Consider the following 23488-nt stretch of genomic DNA (forward strand, 5'->3'; position numbering starts at 1 on the left):
TAATTAACATCTTCCTTTAAAAAAAACTTATTAGTAAAGATACATGAGATTGTTCCATAAGGTTGCAGAAAATGAATGGAAACATAAAATATCTTGACCTAGCCGCTGGCTACCACCTTTGTTTTGCTGTCCTGTCCTACGGATGCTCTGTTGTCCCATCTTGGTGGCTGATGTCTCCTTTCTCCTCTTCCTTGCTGAAGGTGTCACTTGGAATATAAAGAACACCCTCCCTTCCGGTAGCCAAGCCGGTTCCATCAATGCCATCCTGAAAATCTTCTCCGAATGCCTAGCCATAGACGCTGGGGAGACGGTCCTCAAGATGAAGGAGGTTGAAACGGAGAGGTTGAAAAGCTCCGCCGAGTCAGAACCGGAGGGAAACGTGGCGGAGGTGGACAACGCAGTCCTTAAAGAAGACGAGGAGATGGAGGAAGGGCCAAAAGAAGCAGTCAAGCGGCAAAACGATGTTTCGGATCTGCTTCCAGTGAGTTCATGCTAGTACTTTGGGTGCTAGATACTATGGAGACCAACTGAGGGCATAAGGATTTTGATTGATTTTTTAGTGAGATTATGAAAACGAAGGAAAATGTCATTCAGAAAGGCAGCAGTCTTTTTTTGGAAGGTTCCTGTCCTGAGTTGTGCACACATCCATAGCTACGTTTGTTGAGTGAGTGGGCTTATTAACAAAAGACCCTCCCCATAAATGTACAGCAGAGTAACTTATTAGCAGCACCAGTAGCCCAAAGTGATAAAAAAAGTCAAAAGCCACACAGACCAATGTTATATCTTCCATAGGAGGTTTTCTTTATAGCAAAATAATATAGTTTCACAATTTACAAAAAGTTTTTAATACTTCCGTCTTTGCTTCCATGCTGGGCTTCTTTCTCATGCAGATAAACAGTTTTGCTCTCACAAAGCCTCTTCTCACAATGAAATTACACAGGGGCTTCACACACAGCAGCCTTCACACTGGAGCTTCCTCTCAAACTGAGGCATTCTCATACTGAGGTCTACTAACAGTGAGGCCTTTCTCCCACTGAGGCCTTCTCACACTGAGAGCTCTCTCAGACTGATGTCTCTCACATACTGAGGTAAGCTAACACTGAGGCCTCTTCATCCTAAGGCCTACTAACACACTGAGGCCTAGTAACAAGTGCCCTCCTCTCTCGCAGACTGAGATGAGTAAGCTACAGGCACACCTGCTTATATTGAACTGCAGCTTTTGCTGAGTCGTTGTATTCATTTCATCCTTTCAGTGCTTGACTCACATTTTTGTAATTAAAAATACCTACTTAATTTTAATGTTTTACAATGTTTATAAGTATGACTTATTTATAGAGAAAGAGACACCACAAATATCTTGCCTTTTACTTTATAGGCCATGTGTGGTGGCTTTAAGATGCCTTAATATGGCTATGACTTCAGTTGTTCTTTGGGTGGGTTGACCACTAGATATCCCTTTGACGTTATGATTGACAGGCTTCTAAGATCCCCAATCATCAACTGCCTTAAGATCCCCAGTTATCAACTCCTATTACTGTCAAGGCATCTTGAAGGTCTCTCTTCCATTGTATTGCCCTAAGTTGAAGTCAAGTCGATAGGAGTTGACTGGGAAAGACCTCTTGTCAGAGAGTCCATGGAAAAGCTGAGTAGATAGCGCTTCAATACTTATCTTGATGCAAAAGTGAAATGACAAATAGTAGATGGCTGTGATTTTTTGTTTTGTAGTGCAACACACAGGAGGTGAAGCAAGTAGCAGCTTTACTTCTGGCTCAGCAGACAGCCCTGGAAATCATTGTCAATATGTGCTGCAATGAGGGTATGTATATATGTTGGCTTGTTGATTATTTGGTACTAGCACAGTGGTTCTCCACCTTCCTTATACCATGACCCCTTATTATTATTATTATTATTATTATTATTATTAACTTTATTTATACTCCGCAAAATCTCCCAAAGGACTCGATGCGGCTTAAAAGGCCAAGGCCACCAACAAACAACAACGTACAATATACAATAAACTCATAAGCAAATAGTAAAACATCAAGCAAAACAATAAAAACAATGACACCATGACGCATTTAAAACCCAAAGGCCGAGCCAAATATAATGGACAAATTTAAAAAGTGCTGGACTTGACAGGTAATATGTAGAGGTTTTTTGGAGGTAGGTGCAATGTGCAGACAATCCTAAAACTCATAAAGTGCATTTGGGACATGATGCCAGGAGTTTCCTATTCTGGAAAGGCACACTGGAACAGCCAGGTCTTCAGGTTCTTCCTAAAGATTGCCAATGTTGGGGCTTGTCTGATGTCCTTGGGGAGAGAGTTCCAGAGTCGGGGGACTACCACAGAGAAGGCCCTGTCCCTCGTCCCCACCAAACGCGCCTGCGACGCAGGTGGGATCGTGAGCAGGGCCTCTCCAGACGATCGGAGGGAACATGTGGGTTCATATATGGAGTTAATACAGTTCCTTAATACAGTTCCTCATGTTATGGTGACCCCCCAACCCGGTATGTTTGGGATGTAGTGTCCAAATTTCGTGTCAATTTGTCCAGTGGTTTTTGAGTTAGGTTAATTCCACAAATGAACATTGCATTTTTATTTATATATTTTTTTACTCTGTTATTATTATTATTATTATTCCATTTATTATTTTACTCTATTTATTATTATTACATTTACATTATTTTACTCCATTATTATTATTTTTATTACATTTAATAGTTTACTCTATTTGTTGTTATTATTCCATTTATTATTTTACTTTATTTTTGTTATTATTACATTTATTTACTCTATTATTACTGTTATTATTACATTTCTATTGTTTTATTCTATTATTATTATATGTATTACTGTATATACTCAAGTAGAAGCCTAGTTTTTCAACCCCTTTTTTAGGCTGAAAAAGTCCCCCTCGTCTTATACTCGAGTCAACGTTATTTATTATTTTACTCTATTATTATTATTATTATTATTATTATTATTATTATTTCATTTATTATTTATTGTTATTTATTGTTTATTTATTATTATTTATTGTTATTACATTTATCATTTTACTCTATTATTATACATTTATATTTTACTGTATAATTGTTGTTATATCTACATTTATTATTTTGCTCTTTTTATTATTGTTATTATTACATTTGTTATGTTGCTCTCTTTATTATTATTGGAAGGATACGTAAGCAAATTTACATTGAAGAAGGTAAATAATCATGTAATCAGAGTTGGACAGTCTTATCTTAAATTACCATTTTTGTAAGTATTCAAAAACATATAACCTACTGATTCCTCAATTAATGTAATTTAATTGGTATCTGTTTTTATTTTGCAATTTACCAGTAGCTGCTGCATTTCCCACCCTCGGCTTATACTCGAGTCAATCAGTTTTCTCAGTTTTTTGTGGTAAAATTAGGTGCCTCGGCTTATATTCGGGTCGGCTTATACTTGAGTATATACTGTATTTTAGTCTAATAATTATTGTCTGCCGGGGGTGCTTTGAATGCAATTTTTCTGCTTCTTGGCAGGGGTTTGGACTGGATGGCCCATGTGGTCTCTTCCAACTCTATGATTCTATGATTCTATTATTATATATATTATTTTACTTTATTATTATTACATTTATTATTTTACTCTATGATTATTGTTATTACATTTCCATTCATTCACTCTATTATTATTATTATTGTTATTACATTTATTATTTTGCTCTCTTTATTATTATTGGGAGGATACGTAAGAAGGTTAGAATAATGGTTTAATCAGAGTTGGACAGTTGTATCTTAAATTACAGTTTTATGTAAATATTAAAAACATTTAACCTACTAAAGCCTCAATTAATGTAATTGTATTGGTATCTATTTTTATTTTTAAATTTGCTAGTAGTTGCTGCATTTTCCAACCTCGGCTTATACTCCAATCAATACGTTTTCCCAGTTTTTTGTAGTAAAATTAGGTGCCTCGGCTTATATTTGGATCGGCTTATACTCGAGTATATGCGGTATTTCCACAATTACACAGCTGATAAAGTTGAATCCGTGCTTTAATTGAACAATGTGAAAGAGGCTCGAGATTTTCTTTTGATGCCTGTGTTGCATGTTTGCAGATCCTTCCGACGATGAGTGGGAAGAGTTATCCAGCAGCGACGAGAGTGATAATTTCATGGAGAACAGCTACGAAGAAGGGGAGAAGTTGCTGTCCCCCTTGTGCCTTTCGGCTGAGGTTCACACAGCCCTCATGAACCACCTTGTTCCCAAAAAGGTAGAGACCATATGTCATCCTTGACTCCTTCAAGAATTTGCTACCTCTTCCAGGCAATTTTATGGCATATTTTCCCCATAAGTTATGATAGAACTGCATGGGAGAACACAGTACATTCCTAGTGGACACCTCACTAGGAATCTTTAGGTTTTCCAAAGCAAAAACTAGAATATGCTGGGACTGGGAATCATTGTTTAATCGAATGTGGTTGTGCCTGGCTGAAGGGATCTTTTATTTGCTAATAATAATAATAATAATAATAATAATAATAATAATAATACTTTATTTATACCCGGCTCCATCTCCCCCAGGGGGACTCGGTGCGGCTTACCACCAACGATGGAATTGAACCAAAGTTGGCACACAGAACTCCCATGGCCAACAGAAAATACTGGAAGGGTTTGGTAGGCATTGACCTTGAGTTTGAGAATTGTAGTTCGCCTACATCCAGAGAGCACTGTGCACTCAAACAATGATGGGTCTGGACCAAATCTGGCACGGATACTCAATATGCCCAAATGTGAACACTGATGGGGTTTGAGGAAAATAGACTTTGACATTTGGGAGTTGTACTTGCTGGGATTTATGGTTCACCTACAATCAAGGAGCGTTCTGAACCCAACAATGAATTGGGCCAAACTTCCCACACAGAACCCCCATGACCAACAGAAAATACTGTGTTTTCTGATGGTCTTTGGTGACCCCTCTGACACGCCTTTGCAACCCTCCCAGGGGTCCAGACACCCATGTTAAGAAACACTGACTTACACAGACAAGCTCCCACCTCCACAAACAGTTATAGCTCCCATCCTCAGGAGAAACCAATGGCCCTCCCTCCAATGACATTGCAGATTATAGCGAGCACCATGGACAAGTGCAAGAGCCCTGGCAGTGTCCTCCACAAACATCATATTGCCCACCAGCCAAGTGAAGGCTTTCATTCGGGACCATTTCATCCTAGATTTTATGTCTTTCCTCTACCACAGGCATCCCAATGTTTCTGACTCTCCATTGGTGTGGAATTTGCATGGCCCCAGCCACTGCCTCTCCCTTAACCCTTTCCTGCTCTTTTCTACGGCACACAGCAAACAGAATATATAGATTATCAAACAGAGGATTATATAGATTATCAAATGCAGCATTTTCACTCTAGTCCTCTTGCCAGTTTGCTGAAATGTAGCAGCTTTCCCCCTCTTTTCCTAGATACTCGAGAAAACGGCTTTCCCCAGCAGCGCTGCAGTTGAGATCTGTACCCAGAGCCCGGCTTGGAAGCCGCTGATTAAAAAGTAAGTGTTAATTCATTGTTTTGGTCTGATGAGATTTATTTATTGTGTCAGAAGCGAATTGAGGGTACAGTTGTAATTTATTTTAAAAAACACAAAGTTTAAAAACTTGGCATTATACTAAATGTCCTTTGACTTAGGCCACTTGGAGTGCCTCTGGTGTTGCCGCAAGAAGGTCCTCCATCGTGCATGTGGCAGGGCTCAAGTTGCATTGTAGTAGGTGGTCTATGGTTTGCTCTTCTCCGCGCTAGCATGTCGTGGGCTCCAATTTGTAGCCCCATTTCTTAAGGTTGCCTCTGCATCTTGCGGTGCCAGATCGCAGTCTGTCCAGCACCATAATAATATAATCTATATAAATAAAAATGTAATGTTCGTTTGTGGGATTAACAGAACTCAAAAACCACTGGACAAATTGACCCAAATTTGGACACAAGACACCTAACAACCCAATGTATGTCCTTCACTCAAAAAATTGATTTTGTCATTTGGGAGTTGTAGCTGCTGGGATTTATAGTTCACCTACAATCAAACAGCATTCTGAACCCCACCAATGATGGAATTGAACCAAACTTGGCATACAGTTCTCCCATGAGCAACAGAAAATACTGGAAGGGTTTGGTGGGCAGTGTCCTTTGGTTTTGGAGTTGTAGTTCACCTACATCCAGAGATCATTGAGGACCCAAACAATGATGGATCTGGACCAAACTCTACACGAATACTCATTATGCCCAAATGTGAACACTGGTGGAGTTTGGGGAAAATAGAACCTTGACATTTGGGAGTTGTAGTTGCTGAGATTTATAGTCCACCTACAATCACAGCATTCTGGACCCCACCAATGAGAGAATTGGGCCAAACCTCCCACACAGAACCCCCTGACCAACAGAGTGGGCCACAGCAATGCATGGCAGGGGATGGCTAGTAATAATAATGATAATAATAATAATAATACTTTTGTATATTATGTTATGTTATTTTCTTATTTTTTGTTGTGTTCTTGTGTTATATTGTGTTACTGTATTGATGGGCGTGGCTTCATGTAAGCTGCACTGAGTCCCTTGGGGAGATGGTAGCGAGGTATAAATAAATATTATTATTATTATTATTATTATTATTATTATTATTATTATTTTGGTGTGCTGCAATGCTCCAGTGGGATTCCTTCCCAGGTCATCCTCAGAGCTTGAGATGCTTGTCTGTTCTTAAGATGAAAAGCACACGTCTGTGTTTTAGATGGATTAGGAATCAGTTGATTTTTCCCTATAATAGACAGTAGGAGCATCTAAAGCTTCATAGAGCTTCTGTTCAACCATTTCAAAGCTCCCTTCTTGGGCAGTGATGGCACGATTATCAACATAGATTGAACTCTCTGTCCTTTCTTGCAGTTGCTGATTATTTGTGAAAATGTTAAATATTGATGCGTCTGATGAGATATATTGCTGGGAATAGCACTGTTGATGGAGCTCTCTTGTTAACTGTTCTTAGAAAAGAAATAATAATGTAGATTGAGCTTTTGTGCGATCCAACCAAGTCACTGAGGCTTTGCTATCCGAACAAGTGATGCCATTTGAGGACTGATATTTTCGTATTCTGTTGACCTCACTTTAACTCCCACGGCTCAATGCTGGGCAAAACTCGGATTTTTAGTTTGGTGAGGCACCAGCACTCTTTAGTATAATTATACAAATGGCTTATTGGCCTATGCATTTTGACTAACCCTGTATTATGATTATATTTATTTATTTATTTATTTATTTATTTATTTACAATATTTGTATTTCGCCTTTCTCACCCCGCAGGGGACTCAGGGCAGATTACAATGTACATATACATGGCAAACATTCGATACCATAGACACACAACATAGACACTCAGAGGATATTTAACATTCCAGCTCTTTCATGAGGGTATTCTGGCCACCAGGGGAGCTGCCGCTTCACCGTCCATTCGTGACACTGATGAAGTACTTCCTCATTCTTTGCATGCTTGCTGGAGATTTTTATGGCCTCGTAAATTAGCTTCCCCACATACCTACATTTCCTACTTGACAGATGCAACTGTCTTTTGCGTTGCAAAGGTCGACAGCAAGCTACACAAATTGGTCGGAAGCTCACTCCGACCCAGGCTGGCTTCGAACTCAAGACCAGTAGTAGTCTTAATGCAGCTGACTCACAGCCAGCTATGCCACAGTCCCGGTGGTACTGCTTTGTCTTTCCCCGAAGGAGACTCTTTGGCATAGAAAGGGCTAAAGACCTTGTAAAACTACATGTCCCAGACTCCATTGTACCACACCATGGCAGCTAATGTGGAGTCAAACTGCATTAGTTCTACACTGTAGATGAAGCCATCTTTATCTGGAGTCTCTTTTGGCCATGCCTTCTTTATGACATCACTGGATGTAATTCCAGTTTACACATGTCTTTATGACATCATCATTTGACGTCATCCTCCAAAGGATTGAAATGGCTCTCCTAAGTTGGCAAGCTTCTTACGCATTTGTCCCACCCATCAAAGGAATGCAGCTCCTGAAAACTCTTTGAAATTTGGTTTGGCCTTAGGCTGAAAAAGATGCCATTCCTTTGCTTTGAATTTGATGTGAGCACACTATAGCATTTGGGATACATTTTGCGGCACTTGTCCCCAAAGCTTAAAGTCCTGTCCTTTTTTGGTGCACAGAATCCCTGCAGCAGTGTCCCAATTCCCAAGGCTCTCACAATGTTTTACCCCATGGAAATGGACAGAAAATAAAGAGAGAAAGAAAAAAAATAATCCAGAAAATCATTGTTGTGGTTCAGACAGATGAAGATGAGGGGATTGGAGTTTCAGAACCTGGGAGAGTGGTGGATGGTTGTTTTGATGAAGGAAATGAGGGAATTTCAGAACAAGATTCTGTCTGCGAGACAGAGTTTGAAAGAGTCCCGCAAACAGGAAGAGGACCTTTCACCCCCAAGAAGCTTAGCAACCCCTGATAAAGACCTGGCAGATTAAGATAGCTTGTCCGAGAGAACAGGTGGGTTAGACAGGGTGGATCTGAGGGGAAAAAACACCAGGCGCAGGAAATCCTAAAGAATCTGTGAGAAAAAAGTGCAGAAAAAGTTTCACAAGCCAAAACCTCAAGGTCAAAGAAATTATTTGCAACCCTTAAATTAGAGAGGGTCTTTTTGAGATTTCAGATCAGGCAACACTGTTTAATAGTAAGGATATCAAGTCGTCTTTCCAATTCAAGTTCCTGAGAGTTTTGATTCATGTTTAAGAAGTTAAGGTGTGGTTTTTCTGGATTCATGTTCATGTTTTGATTCTTGTTTCCCTGGATTCATGCTAATGCAGGATTCATGCTCAAATTAGTCCAAGGTATGGTTCAACAAAGTTCGAAAACAAAGTCCAGACTTCTCTAATAAAATCCAAAGAAACAGGGAAACATTGATCCAAGGCATGAGTCAAACCATACAGCAAGAAGTCCTTAAACATGAATCTTCCAAGCAAAGCTTCCATGAGACAAGAGCAAGAACTTAGCAGGAATCTGAAATAATGCTCCATCTGACTATATTTCCCATGTGTGGAACTTTATATCCTCACATTAAGCCATTCCAAGCACTCAGAAATTGGTTTTGTTTTCCCTGAAAGCCTCTCATCCTTATCTGTCGAAGTCTGGCAGAACACCGAAGGCCTTGGTTGAGCTGTCTGTTTCAGTTAATTTCCACCTGCCTGTCTATATGCTCAGTAATTCCTGCAGGTGCTGAGTTGCTTTCAAGCCCCAAATCCTGGGAACTCTCAGGGAGCAATTCAGGGAGTAAACTCTCATCCCTATACCCTGTAGGAACATTCTCATGGGAAACTACACTTTGAACCGGCGTCTCTATGTCGTTCTCTGCATTAATATCATTGACCAAACCATTGCCATCTTGACCCTCATTGACATCATTCCCCACATCCAAAGCACCTTGATCTTGAAACACAATCACAGGCTGAACTCCAACACTTATTTTCCTGTACCCTTTGGATTATTTGGATTATTGCCTTTGAAGTGTTTTACTCCTCATAAGCTTGGTTGGGTTTTTACATACTACCTTTTCTGATTGCCTGATGGATTTTGCCTTACTTATTCCTTGTGGGGATTTTCCTCTTTTTATATCTCCTCTCTTCAATAAACTATTTGATTACTGCTTTTGGATTCCTGTCTGATACTAAGGGCAAGGTGAACTCTATCTGGGGTGCAACAATCATATGATACCAGTTTCTGTCATCTTATGTCATGAGTGAAAAATGCTCTATGCGCCTCTGTAGTTGCCCAACTATTGTTTAAATGATTATGTTTAAGCATGCATAATGCAGCCACACTTTACTATGCAACAGACATGAGCAAACCTTTTTGCCCTGGGGCCGCATTGCATGCCTAGCCAGGAGGGCCAGGCCAGAAGAGAGGGCAGGGCAGGCCCAGGAGGAGGTGAGGTGGACCTTGGAGGGAGGGGGTGGGATCAAGGGTGACTCATCCTCAGATTGTCCTCCCAACATAAGGACAGGGCCACTTGCCCTGTCCTTGTGCTGGGAGGAGGGCAACAGGCAGTGGTGGAGAGCGCTTCAAAATCCCCTTAGCAGACGATGGCCGAGGGATCCCCAAAGCACACTTGGCCACCACCTGTCTCCTCCCCAAGATTGTGCTTCTCTCAGCATCATGACAGGACCTTGCCTCATTTTGATGTTGGGAGGAGTATGAGACAGACAGCAGCCAAAGGGACTTTGAAGCCTTCACCCATCTCTTTTTCCAGCCCTGGGAGGCAGCAGCCAACGACGTTCCCAGGCTGGAAGGAGTGGAAGGGGACAAGTCTTTGCCAGTGATCTCTCTGGCAGCGGCCTGTCTTCCCCTTGGCACTCTCTCTGCCTGGAGAGACGGCGGCAGCCAGCTTTCCTAGGTGGAGAAGAGGAGGAGAAGGGGACACACCATTGCCCAAGATCTGTCCAGCAATGGCCTTTCTGCCCCTCTGCACTCTTCTCCATCAAGCGAGATGGCGACCCACCATGTTTCCAGTAGGGGAGGAGGAGCAGATATGTGGTTACAAGAAATGACACAAGAATCAACTTGGGTCCATAATAAGAAGAAATGACAATTTCCAAACCTTGTATAGACAGCAAAGATTATACTAAATGTATAACACCACTCCATGCACTCATTCTGGCCACATGCTGGCTCTTTGGCTTAGAAATGGAGATGAGCACCTTCCCCAGAGTAGGACATGACTAGACTTAATGTCAGGGGATACCTTTACCATGCAACTCTTATATGTATAGGGTTGGTTTAACCTCCAGTTTGCTAGTAAAACTGAATTACTGTGTCGGGAAAGGATATGTGTCACCATCATGAAAAGTTGGGAAACGGTGTTGTAGTTCAGCCTGTGATTGTGTATGATGTCATTGGGGATGATGGTTTTCCTGGGCCTGAGTTGTCAAGTCCTGGCTTTGTTGAAAGGCGTGGTTTTAGCCTTGCTGAGAGGCCCAAGGTTTCTCATGAATGGAGTGCTTCTCCTGTAGATTCCCAAGACCAAATTCCTGAGAGGGGCCTACGACAGCCTTTATCTGAGAAACTGTCTTATGAAGATGATTTATCAGGTGCAGAAGTTAATGAGATTGAAGATAGAAGACAAGACTTTTGTAAACTAAGGGAAAGTTCTCAGGCCCGTCTGAGGAAAAAAGAGATAAGAAATACTTATCTGGTTGTAAAGGCAAACTAAATGTTTTCCTTTCATTTCATGAGACAGGAAAGACTTTATATGAGATGGAGAAAGTATTTCAGCTCAGTCTCATCAATGTTGAATTTTCATGACCATCTTGTTTCCAAGTGGATTTCTATCTTCATGTTTCCAGTTTTGCCAGTTTTCTGTACTGAGTATTGGATCTCCATGCTTGTTCTTTTGGATTTTGCATCCTTGGATCTTGTGTTTTTACCTTTATACCTTGAAGTTCATGGACTATCTGTTACCTTTGGAATATACTGTTTTGGACAATACCGTTTCCTCATGTTTATTGCTTTGCTTACATGTATCCTTCAATAAACTGCTTGCTGATTTTACTATACTGGTATGGTATTTAAGGATAGAGGTATTCCTGCTCTGGGATACAACAAGCTCTGAACTAGACATCGCATGCAAGACAAAAAGAAAGGAATGCAGAGCAAAGATGGGAGAAAAGCAATGGATGAAACCAGTTGATTTTCCCCTTTGGTGGAATGCGTTCTTTAGGCAGATGGTGCAAAATTGATTTTTTTAAGAAAAATCCCACCATTGTCTTAAAAGTAGACCTTTGTGTGGGCGAATTTACTTGGGGTTGGTTTTTTAAAACAGAACAGCTCCCTGCATGTACTGACTTTTCAAGCCAAGATTTTATTTTTCAAGGCAGGTGTCACATTAAATTGCATTTTGCAATTATTATTATTTTTTGGCTCGAAAACATGTCGGAAAGAAACTCCATTTGGAGATCTCATTGTTTTCAGAGCGATTGTGTTATGAATATGGAATAGACTGAACAGATGAGAGAAAGCTGAATCTTTGCTCAGACAAACAGTAAATACTGTCTCTCCACAAAACATCCCTATCCATATAATTGCAGGATGGTATATTAGATTTTTATTTATATATATATATATATATATATATATATATATATATATATATATATACACACACACACATACATATACACACATACACACACACTCTGTTTGTTTACTGATTTTATTTTATTTACTGATTATATATATAATCTTTTGGTGCTTACTCAAGATGCAGGCATCAAAACCCATCGTAAATCCAATGAGATTCCCAAACAGCAGCAATGAAATAAAAATTGGCAGATGCTGTTGATAAAACTTAAGATAAAATTTGTAAAGCAAATGCCTTGACAAGAAGATTCTTGCTATCAGTAAAAAATGTTTCCAGAGGGGATGCCAACTTTTCCATGGTGAAGAATTCCATTGTGTAGGTGTGGCTGCCTTGATATTGGTTGCGTATGTTTTGATGCATGTAGATACATAGACACCTGACATGCTGCAAGCAACGTCTCGTCCCCAAACTCCAGTCCCTGTTCACGGAGTGTTTTGTTTTCCTTCTCACAAAATACTTGCTCCAAACAGAGACTGAGTGGAACAAATTTATTTCTTTGTCCCCCTTCAAGGCAATAACTTGGGAAAACCATATTTATATTGCCGAAGGCTTTCACAGTCGACATCACTGTGTTGCTGTGAGTTTTTCGAGCTGTATGGCCAGGTTCCAGCAGCATTCCTCCCTAATGTTTCACCTGCATCTGGCATCTTCAGAGGTTCTGTTGGCAGTGAAGCAAGTGGAGTTTATGTATATCTGTGGAATGTCCAGGGTGGGAGAAAGAAGCCTTGTCTGTTTAAAGCAAGTGTGAATGTTGCAGTTAAGCAAACTAAGTTAGCATTCGAATAGCTATAAAATTTGCAAATGTTTCACTCCCAAGTCCAAGGTAAAATAGCAAACCAGTTTATTGAAGAATTAGCCATCCCCTGCCACACGTTGCTGCGGCCCTGTCTGTGTATATGTGTTTTGTAAGTGTGTGTTTGTGTGTTGTTGTTGTTCATTCGTTCAGTCGTCTCCGACTCTTCGTGACATCATGGACCAGCCCACGCCAGAGCTCCCTGTCGGCAGTCACCACCCCCAGCTCCTTCAAGGTCAGTCCAGTCACTTCAAGGATGCCATCCATCCGTCTTGCCCTTGGTCGGCCCCTCTTCCTTTTACCTTCCACTTTCCCCAGCATAATTGTCTTCTCTAGACTTTGCTGTCTCCTCATGATGTGGCCAAAGTACTTCAACTTTGTCTCTGGTATCCTTCCCTCCAATGAGCCCTGAGTTGCAAAGGGCAGGGTACAAATATCTGAAATAAATACAATAAATAAATAGGCAGTTGTTGTTGTTTATTCGTTCAGTCGCTTCCAACTCTTCGTGACCTCATGGACCAGCCCACGCCCGAGCTCTCTGTCGGCCGTCACCACCCCCAGCTCCTTCAAGGTCAAGCCAGGCACCTCAAGGATGCCATCCATCCATCTTGCCCTTGGTCAGCCTCTCTTCCTTTTTCCTTTCTTTCCCCCCAGCATAATTGTCTTCTCTACGCTTTCCTGTCTTCTCATGATGTGGCCAAAATACTTCATCTTGGCCTCTAATCTCCTTCCGTCCAATGAGCAGTCGGGCTTTATTTCCTGTAGTGTGGACTGGTTGGATCTTCTCGCAGTCCAAGGCACTCTCAGAACTTTCCTCCAACACCACAGTTCAAAAGCATTTGGCCACATCATGAGGAGACAGGAAAGCCTAGAGAAGACAATTATGCTGGGGAAAGTGGAAGGCAAAAGGAAGAGGGGCCGACCAAGGGCAACATGGATGGATGGCATCCTTGAAGTGACTGGACTGACCTTGAAGAAGCTGGGGTGGTGACGGCAGACAGGGAGCTCTGGCGTGGGCTGGTCCATGAGGTCACGAAGAATCGGAGACGACTGAATGAACAACAACAAAAACAATATAGTAATATATAATAGTGATGTTGTACTATGCTTATAATATAATATATTGTGTGTGTGTGTGTGTGTGTATCTTGTAAGGTGCTCTGAGTCATCTTCGGGATGAGAAGGGCGGCATATAAATGTTGTAAATAAATCATAAATAAATGAATTATTCTACAACTTGGAAAAGTTACTCTTTTGGTTTACATCTCTCAGAATTCCACCGCCAGCATTAAGTTGTAGCTCCAACATGACCTTTTCTCCAAGTTCTGCCCTCAACCAACATGTCTCTCAACAGATTATGCGTGTGGGAATAGAACAGAAGAAGAAGGTTCATCCCCATGTATGTCTTGTCTCTTTCAATTTCCTCCCCAGATTGAATATGGTTCAGTACAGAGCTCTGACTTGCCTGCATAGCATCCTGTTAGTGTCCGATGTGGATTGTCTTGGAGGCGCATCCGTGCTTCAGTCTCTCTCGCACCACCTCTCCCAGTTAATATTTTCTCAACCAGGTATGTTTGGGGCTTCTGTGCCATGCTGATATTCTGCTTCTTTCCCTTTCCTGCTTCCCTTTTACTCCTCATCATCCCTTTTGCCTTTAATGGGTGTGTTTCCAGATCCAACCCCATTCTGTCCTACAGAAATGTGCAAAGTGTTGGGATTCAACCCCACACTGCCCAAGTCCTCAATGAGGAAAAGTTAGTTACCATTAGAATAGTCTGAGGGTTTCCCTTTCCCCGTGTCTCCTGTATGACAGTTGGGAATGTACCCTTTTCATCTCTCCTCTCTGTTTCTGTTCTCATTCTGATTGGTTGTTTAAGATGGATGCTTTTCTACTGCAAGCTTTTTGAATCTGATTTCTGCCTTCTTAGTATGGAAAGTACAAGGGTTGAATGAAAAATAATGCCTCCACCTTCGTAACTCAACAGATGGCAGTACTGGTATGTGGCAGGTACTGGCTTGTTCAGTAGACTCTCCTAGAGTTCCATTTTGGTGGGAAGCCTTAGCATTGAACGGTTGTGTTGTTAAAGTGCGAAGTATGGAACCCTGCACAGACAGTCAGTCAGTGTGACTTAAGCAACGTGCAGTCATTGAATTCTTGACAGCAGAAGGTGTCACCCCAAAGGAGATTCATCAGAGAATGCAAGCTGTGTATGGTGATTGTGTTGATGTGAATACTGTGCATCGTTGGGTGAGTAAGTTTAAAGATGTTGAGGTGGGAACATGAGGCTTGCGTGACAAACAAAAAGTTGGACATCCTGTGACAGCAACCACGAGTTTCACAAACAAAAGGTTGACAGATTGATTCAGGATGATCGTTGTATCACTCAGAGAGAAATTTCAAGCATAATCGGCATTTCACAAGAATGTGTGGATCACATTATTGCTTTGCTTGGCTATCGGAAGATCTGTGCACAATGAGTACCCAGGATGCTGACGCCTGAAATGAAAGTGCACAGGCTTGAAACTTCAGAGACTGGATCTCCCCACCGTACAACATCCTCCATACAGTCCAGATTTAGCACCGTCTGATTTCCATCTGTTCCCAATAATGTAAGAAGATCCGCGGAAACATCATGATGCTTCTGATGAAGACGTTGAGAGAACTGTGAGACACTGTTGCGGAACAGAGTGTCGACTTCTTCCGTGACGACTTCAGAAAACTTGTTCATAGTTGGCAGAAATGCATCCAATTGTCTGGTGATTATGTGGAAAAGTGAATAGTGGTAGTTAAAGAACACATCCTAGGGATTATTTCTACGTTTGATTTATTAAAATATTTCCATCCAAACCGAAGTAACAAAGGTGGCGGCATTACTTTTCATTCAACCCTCGTATGTGCTGTGTACTTTGAGATTTCTCTCTGCTTGTGTGTCAGGAGAGATGTAGTGATTGGTGTTTTTTGCCCCTCTCTTTGAAACCTTAGAGGAGATGAGTATTAGAGAAGCTCAGCCCCAGTTCTTGATTAGTAAGAAATCCAGTTATTATGTATTAGTGTATTTTTGTTATTTTTTTAAGATTGGACTTCATGTTTGCCTCCTAAGCTCTAAATCCTTTACAGGGCACTTCATGCTTTGCTTGGTAGTGAGCTGATGCTCAACCTTTTGTATCCTGTTTTGTTTTGGATGCTCTGTTAATTTTAGGATAGTTTTTCTCTAACACAAAGAAAGGGCTACTGAATGACAGGTAGCCAACCTCTCATCAGAGATGTCCAAGGAAAGAGAGTCCCGTTGTCATTCATTTCCACAACATTGAAATGTAAATATTTTGGCATGTTGAGTCTTGAGCTAACCGTATTGTACTTTTGGGCAGAATTTTCAAAAGAAGTGGAGTTTCTGGAAGCTGTCACGAGTGCTTTGCGGGCGCTCCTGCAAATGCTGGCATCGAATAATATCTCTCAGGTGAGACTTCTTATTTTAATGGCACCCTTTTTGTGATTTTTGCATTGAACAGAAAGGCAGGATTGTTCCCTCAAGGTAACAGCAACTGCTGCATATACACAGAGAACTGTCTTAGGTGCTGGAGGAGAATGGGAAGTGGTTCATGGGCAGCCCTGAAGTGCTCTCTTCCTTCTATTGTACATCTGATGCCTGATTTCACTGTCTGTAGGGATGCCAAGGTGCTTGTTTATAAAGCTATTGTCTTCCCAACCCTGCTATATGCCTGCGAAACGTGGACTGTCTACAGATGTCACTTGCAACTCCTGGAACAATTCTATCTGCGCTGCCTCCGGAAAATCCTGCAAATCTCTTGGGAAGGCAAGCGGACAAATATCAGCGTGCTGGAAGAAGCAAAGATCACCACCATTAAAGTGATGCTCCCCTACCATCAACTCTGCTGGACCGGCCACGTTGTCCGTATGTCCGACCACCGTCTCCCAAAGCAGTTGCTCTACTGCGAACTCAAGAACGGAAAACGGAATGTTGGCGGGCAGGAAAAGAGATTGAAAGATGGCCTCAAAGCCAACCTTAAAAACTCTGGCATAGACACTGAGAACTGGGAAGCCCTGGCCCTTGAGTGCTCCAGCTGTAGGTCAGCTGTGACCAGCAGTGCTGCAGAATTTGAAGAGGCACAAATGGAGGGCGAAAGAGAGAAATGTGCCAAGAGGAAGGCGCGTCAAGCCAACCCCGACCGGGACTGTCTTCCACCTGGAAACTAATGCCCTCACTGCGGGAGAAGATGCAGGTCAAGAATAGGGCTCCACAGTCATCTACGTTCCCACTGCCAGCACACTGATCCTGCAGGATTATCCTACTCAGACAATGAGGGATCGCCTAAGTAAGTTGCCTGAAGGAAGCAAATGCAGATGGCCCATCATGTTGGCAGGTTCAACTTTTGCAGAGTCGACATTTTCTCTAGACGTCTTTAGATCCTCCAGTATGATTCTGTGGCCAGCTTCTCCTGAAAGGGGACCTTAGTGTCACGCTAAAGAACTTAAGAGATTGTAGAGAGTTTTTTTTCCTCAGGAAAATAAATCATTTTTATTTGTGTTTTTTCTACTTTTGTGACGTTTTGTACCTAGCCTAACCCTGGTGAAGGTGGAGGATGAACTGTATTCCAAAATTAATGGTGTATAAAAGCTTTCTTCAAGGTTTAAATAGCCTATTTACTCAAATCTAAAAATCTAATGCTATTTTCCCATTATTGTTGTTCTCTTTCACCCCCCCCCTTTTTTTTTTGTATTTTTTCTTTCAAAACAGAGCATGACTCCCGAGCAGCTGATGACTTTATGTGAAGCTGGCATTCACAGTAGCAACATCAGTGTCCGTGTGAACGTCGTGAGCATTTTGGGAATAGCTGGCAGTGTCCTGGCAAAAGTGGAAAGCACTGCAGAAACACTAAAGGTGAGATTGCTCTCTGATTTTGTTAAAGCAGAGGCATTCTGTTCCTTCTTGCAAGATAGTTGCCTTGATCTGCGGTGTGTTTACCATTCCAGATGATCGGGAAATTCCTCCTTGACGTTGTGACCAAGGATCCGTCCCTCGTGGTTGTCGGAGAAGCTCTGGATGCCCTTTTCGACGTTTTTGCCGACGGCAAAGAAGCGGAAAGGGCAGCGGAACAAATAAGGCTGCTTCATATCCTTAAGGAATTCCAACCCGTTTTCAAATCGCGAGTAAGTCTCGTGTATCGCAATGAGAGTGAGGAATTGAAGTGTGATTATGTAACAATGCGTCGACCATAAAACTTAACTTTGCCGCTGTACTCCTAATCGCCTGAGTGTTAGCTTTCATGATGCAGTAATATGTTTAAAGCTGAGATGGGCATTGTGAACGCCTTGGATCTCACTGCGGTGGTCTCCAATTCCAACTGCCGTATATACTTGAGTATAAGCTGACCCGAAAATAAGCTGAGGCACCTAATTTTGCCAGAAAAACTAGCAAAACATATTGACTCAAGTATAAGCTGACGGTGGGAAATGCAGCAGATACAGATAAATTTCAAAAATAAAAATAGATGTCAATAAAATTACATTAATAGAGGCATCAGTAGGTTAAACATTCCTGTGCTATGTTAATAATATAATATATTGTATATACATATAATATTTACAATATAATAATATAATGCGATATAATACTAATAATAATACTATGATATTATAATTATATATTTATATTACATGTAATATTATGAATACTATTACAATATAATTGTATAATACAATATAGTAATAATTAATACGGATATTGTACTATGCTAATAATATAATGCATTGTATGTATGTATATATCTTGTAAGCTGTTCTGAGTCCCCTTCGGGGTGAGAAGGGCAGCATATAAATGTCATAAATAAATAAATAAATAATGTTTTTAAAATATCTACCATATTTCAAAGAAAAACTGTAAACTAGATCTGTAAGTGGAAAAGGAGGGTCAACAAAAACAATATGGTATCAACAATAAAATAATAATAATAATAATAATAATAATAATAATAATAATAATTTGTTTGTTTCCCATCCTGTCTCCCCATGGGGACTCAGGGCAGTTTCCAACATAGGAACAGGCAAACATTCAGTGCCTATATAAACAAAATAATAATAAAAGACAATACTAAACATTGTACAATAAGTTAAAATAAACAGTTCAATTAAATAATTATCCTTAAAAGCAATTTAAAAAAAGAGTCAAGGTAAAGTGTCACATCAGTTCCCTTTCGCATTGGCCTTTTTAGTTGCAGCATCACCCTGTTGGCTCGTGTTCTGCTCGTGGTCGACTAAGGCTCCTTCATAGAATCCTAGAGCTGGAATGGACCTCTAAAGACCATCTAGCCCAACCCCTTTCATTCTGCCTTCATTCAGGGAAAGCACAATCAAAGCATCCCAATAGATGGCCATCCAGCCTTAATAATATTATTAATAATAATAAAGTTGGAAGGACCTCTAAAGACCATCTAGTCCAAGGACCTTCTGTCTTCATGCACAATCAAAGCACCCCCAACAGATGGCCATCTAGCCTCACCACCACCACCACCAACAACAATAGAGTTGGAAGAGACGGCGTGGGCCATCTAGTCCAACCTCCTCCTACCTTCATGCAGCAATAGCACAAATCATAGAATCAAAGAGTTGGAAGAGACCTCATGGGCCATCCAGTCTAAACCCCTGCCAAGAAGCAGGAATATTGCATTCAAATCACCCCTGACAGATGGCCATCCAGCCTCTGTTTAAAAGCTTCCGAAGAAGGAGCCTCCACCACACAGAGAGTTCCACTGCTGAACGGCTCTCACAGTCAGGAAGTTCTTCCTCATGTTCAGATGGAACCCTGACAGATGGCCATCCAACCTCAATAATAATAATAATAATAATAATAATAATAATAATAATAATAATAAAGTAAAGGCTTCCCCTTGACATTCAGTCTAGTTGTGTCCAACTCCGGGGAGTGTTGCTCATCTCCCTTTCTAAACTGAAGAGCCGACATTGTCCATAGACTCCTCCAAGGTCATGTGGCCAGCATGACTGCATGCAGCTCTGTTACCTTCCCGCCGAAGCGGTACCTATTGATCTACTCACATTTGCATATTTTTGAACTGCTAGGTTGGCAGAAGCTGGGGATAAAAGCGGGGGCTCACCCCACCCCCTGGATTCGAACCACCGACCTTTCGGTCAGCAAGTTCAGCTCAGCAGTTTAACCTGATAACAACAACAATAATAATAATAATAATAATAATAATAATAATAATAAAAGTTGGCTTATATTCAAGTATATACAGTAGTCCCTAAATGCCTCCCAAACCCACATTTTAAAAAACATAAACAATTTGAACTTTCTGGGAGTTTTCACATAGAATGTCCCACAACCAGTATACGAAAACTGCAAAATACACCATAAAAATACCCTAGAACTCTGTACTACCTCCAAAATAACCCACTTAGTTAACTGCCTAGTTTGAATTTTGCACTCTTCACAGTTTCCAAGAGAGTGAAGGGAATTAATTCTTCCTCCGAACTGTATCATTGCTTTGTCCTGATGATGTCCTTTTTGTCAGATGACTTTAGCTTTTTTACTCTCTGAATAATATTAATAAAACGTTACCCTTTCCCCCCCTTTGCAGATCCGGAAAGAAGGAAAAGGACAATACAGCACAGATCAGTTATGCGTCCTTGACAATGTGAAGCTGAATTTAAGACGATTCATTGCTTATCAGGAAACGGTGGAGAAGAAAAAATAACTTTTGGAGTAGTCTAAAGAATGTAAAGCTATATTTTTTTTGGTATTGTTTCTGATATATTTTTAATCGGGAATTATATAGCACGTTTCAGTGGCTGGTGGTGGAGTGGTCTGTTTGCTTTGGGTGATGGATTCGTGACAGATAAAAAGTGGGATTGGAAATAAAAAAAGATTGATTTGGTGTCAATAAATGGGAGAAGGGTGTCTTCGCTCCAGAACTGAAACCTTTTTCGAATTCATGCATCATACATCAAGAACCAGTGTCAGTTCTAGTGGTCGACCTGCCTAATATGGAATGAATATTTTATTTTTGTGGATGACAGTGTCATTTCTCTCTGTTGATTCCCTGTCAAAGATGTAGTCTTCCAGACCTTCTGTACATGATTTGGAAAATGAGAGCATCTTATGGGCTGTTGCCTTATTTCATGACAACTTCTCAGTTGGTTTCTAATTGTCCTAATCCTAATTATTAGCCTTGGTTCATGCAAGCTGGAGTTTGGGGATGCATTTACACTGGAGAATGAATGCAGTTTGACACTACTTTAATTGTCATTGCTATAGAATGATGGGAGTTGTAGTTTGGTGAAGCACTGGCACTCTTTGGCAGAAAAGACCTTGTAAAACTACATCTCTCAGGATGCCATCACACTGAATTATAGCAGTTCAAGTGGTGCCAGATGCTGAGCGAATGTGCTTATTAACAAAAGACCCTCCTACACCAGTAGTACAAAGTGATAAAAAGAACAAAAACACACAAACCAATGTTATCTCTTCCTTAGGAGGTATTTCTTTATAGCAAAATAATGTGGTTGCACTATTTACAAAACCAAGGTTTCCATAACACAAATAAAGTTCTTTATACTTCCTTCTTTGCTTCCACGCTTGCCTCCTTTCTTATGCAGATAAACAGCTTTGCTCTCACAGAGCCTCTTCTCACACCAGAGTTACACAGAAACTTCACACAGTAGCTGTTTACACACAGCAACCTACACACATGATGGCCTTCAACCTAGGTCTTCTTTCACTGAATCTTCTCACATCGAAGCCTACTAATACTGAGGCCTGCCTCACACTGAAGCCTTTCTCCCACTGAGACCTTCTCACATTGAGGGTTCTCTCAAATAATGTGGTTTTACTATTTACAAGACCAAGGTTTCCATAACACAAATAAAGTTTTTTAGACTTCCTTCTTTGCTTCCACACTGGCCTTCTTACTTATGCAGATAAACATTCGCTCTCACAGAGCCTTTTCTCACACCAAGGTTACACAGGAGCTTCACACAGTAGCTGTTTACACACAACAACCTACACACATGGTGGCCTTCAACCTAGGTCTTCTTTCACCGAATCTTCTCACATCGAAGCCTATTAACACTGAGGCCTACCTCACACTGAAGCCTTCCACTGAGGCCTTCTCACACTGAGGGCTCTCTCAAACTGAGACTTCGTTCTCACTGAGCTTCCACTCACACTGAACTTACATAGGAGCTTCACACAATAGCCTTTTACACACAGCAGCCTTCACACTGGAGCTTTACACATGAGGCCTTCAACCTGGGGCTTCTCTCACCAAAGCCTTCTCACACTAGGCCTCACACACACCAGGCCTTCTCACACTGAGGGCTGTCTCAGACTGAAACTTCTCATATACTGAGGTGAACTAACACTGAGGCCTATTCATACTGAAGCCTATTAACACACTGAGACCTTCTCACAGTGAGGGCTCTCTCAGACTGACACTTCTCATATACTGAGGTGAACTAACACTGAGGCCTATTCATACTGAAGCCTATTAACACACTGAGGCCTTCTCACACTGAGGGCTCTCTCAGACTGACACTTCTCATTGACTGAGGTGAATTAACCCTTTCAGTGCTTGACTCACATTTTTGTAATTTAAAATACCTAATTAATTTTTTAAATATTTCTGACACCAGACTGCATTAATTCTTCAATGTAGATGTAAACAAATGGCAGCGAACTAACTCAACCTTCCCATTGATGCCAATCATGGCTGTAAATGAAAGCAACCTAAGGTTACCGACACTGTCATTGTGGTTAGCTCTAGAAATGATTTTCATCCTGAATATTGAATCATAGACATTAAATGGGAAATCATTGTAATGATTTGTAACGGGGAAGAAAGGGAAAGCGGATTTGGGGTGGGATTTATTATCATTGAAGGGCGAGCCGGAATTGTGCCCTTTTGGTGCCGAAGTGTCATTTTGAAAAAGACAGCAAAATAAAATAATATTTCTAGTACAGTGTCTCTCAACCTTCCTGATGCTGCGACCCCTTAATACAATTCCTCATGTTGTGGTGACCCCCAACCATAAAATTATTTCCATTGCTAGTTCACATTTGTAATTTTGCTACTGTCATGAATGGTCATGTAAATATCTGATGTGTGCGATGTATTTCCATTCATTTCCATTCACTGAATCAAATTGAGCATAAATATCCGATACACCCACATTTGGGGTTGGGGGGGTGGGCTTAATTTTGTCATTTGGGAGATGTAGTTGCTGAGGTTTATAGTTCAACTTAAAATCAAAGAGCATTCAGAACTCCGCCAATGATGGAATTGAATCAAACTTGGCACATGGAACTATCATGACCAACAGAAAATACTGGAAAGGTTTGGTGGGCATTGACCTTGAGTTTTGGAGTTGTAGTTCACCTACCTCCAGGGAGCACTATGAATCTGGACCAAATTTGGCATGAATACTCAATATGCCCACATGTGAACGCTGGTGGAGTTT

At 41.0% G+C, this 23488-nt stretch overlaps 1 protein-coding gene across 1 annotated transcript in view; it reads left to right on the plus strand.

The window, feature by feature from the left end:
* The window catches only part of HEATR3 (HEAT repeat containing 3), a 35807-nt gene extending 12819 nt beyond the window's left edge, over window positions 1-22988 (plus strand). Inside the window, exons 7-15 of the mRNA XM_067471108.1 lie at window positions 201-481; window positions 1726-1816; window positions 4113-4267; window positions 5471-5553; window positions 14428-14564; window positions 16366-16454; window positions 17754-17897; window positions 17990-18166; window positions 20611-22988. Coding sequence (XP_067327209.1) covers window positions 201-481; window positions 1726-1816; window positions 4113-4267; window positions 5471-5553; window positions 14428-14564; window positions 16366-16454; window positions 17754-17897; window positions 17990-18166; window positions 20611-20727 — 1274 coding nt within the window. The 3' untranslated portion in view covers window positions 20728-22988. The remainder of the gene's footprint in view (window positions 1-200; window positions 482-1725; window positions 1817-4112; window positions 4268-5470; window positions 5554-14427; window positions 14565-16365; window positions 16455-17753; window positions 17898-17989; window positions 18167-20610) is intronic.
* The last annotated feature ends 500 nt before the right edge of the window (window positions 22989-23488 follow it).

The sequence above is a fragment of the Anolis sagrei genome, chromosome 8 (assembly GCF_037176765.1).
Source record: "Anolis sagrei isolate rAnoSag1 chromosome 8, rAnoSag1.mat, whole genome shotgun sequence".
Classification (NCBI taxonomy): Eukaryota; Metazoa; Chordata; class Lepidosauria; order Squamata; family Dactyloidae; genus Anolis; species Anolis sagrei.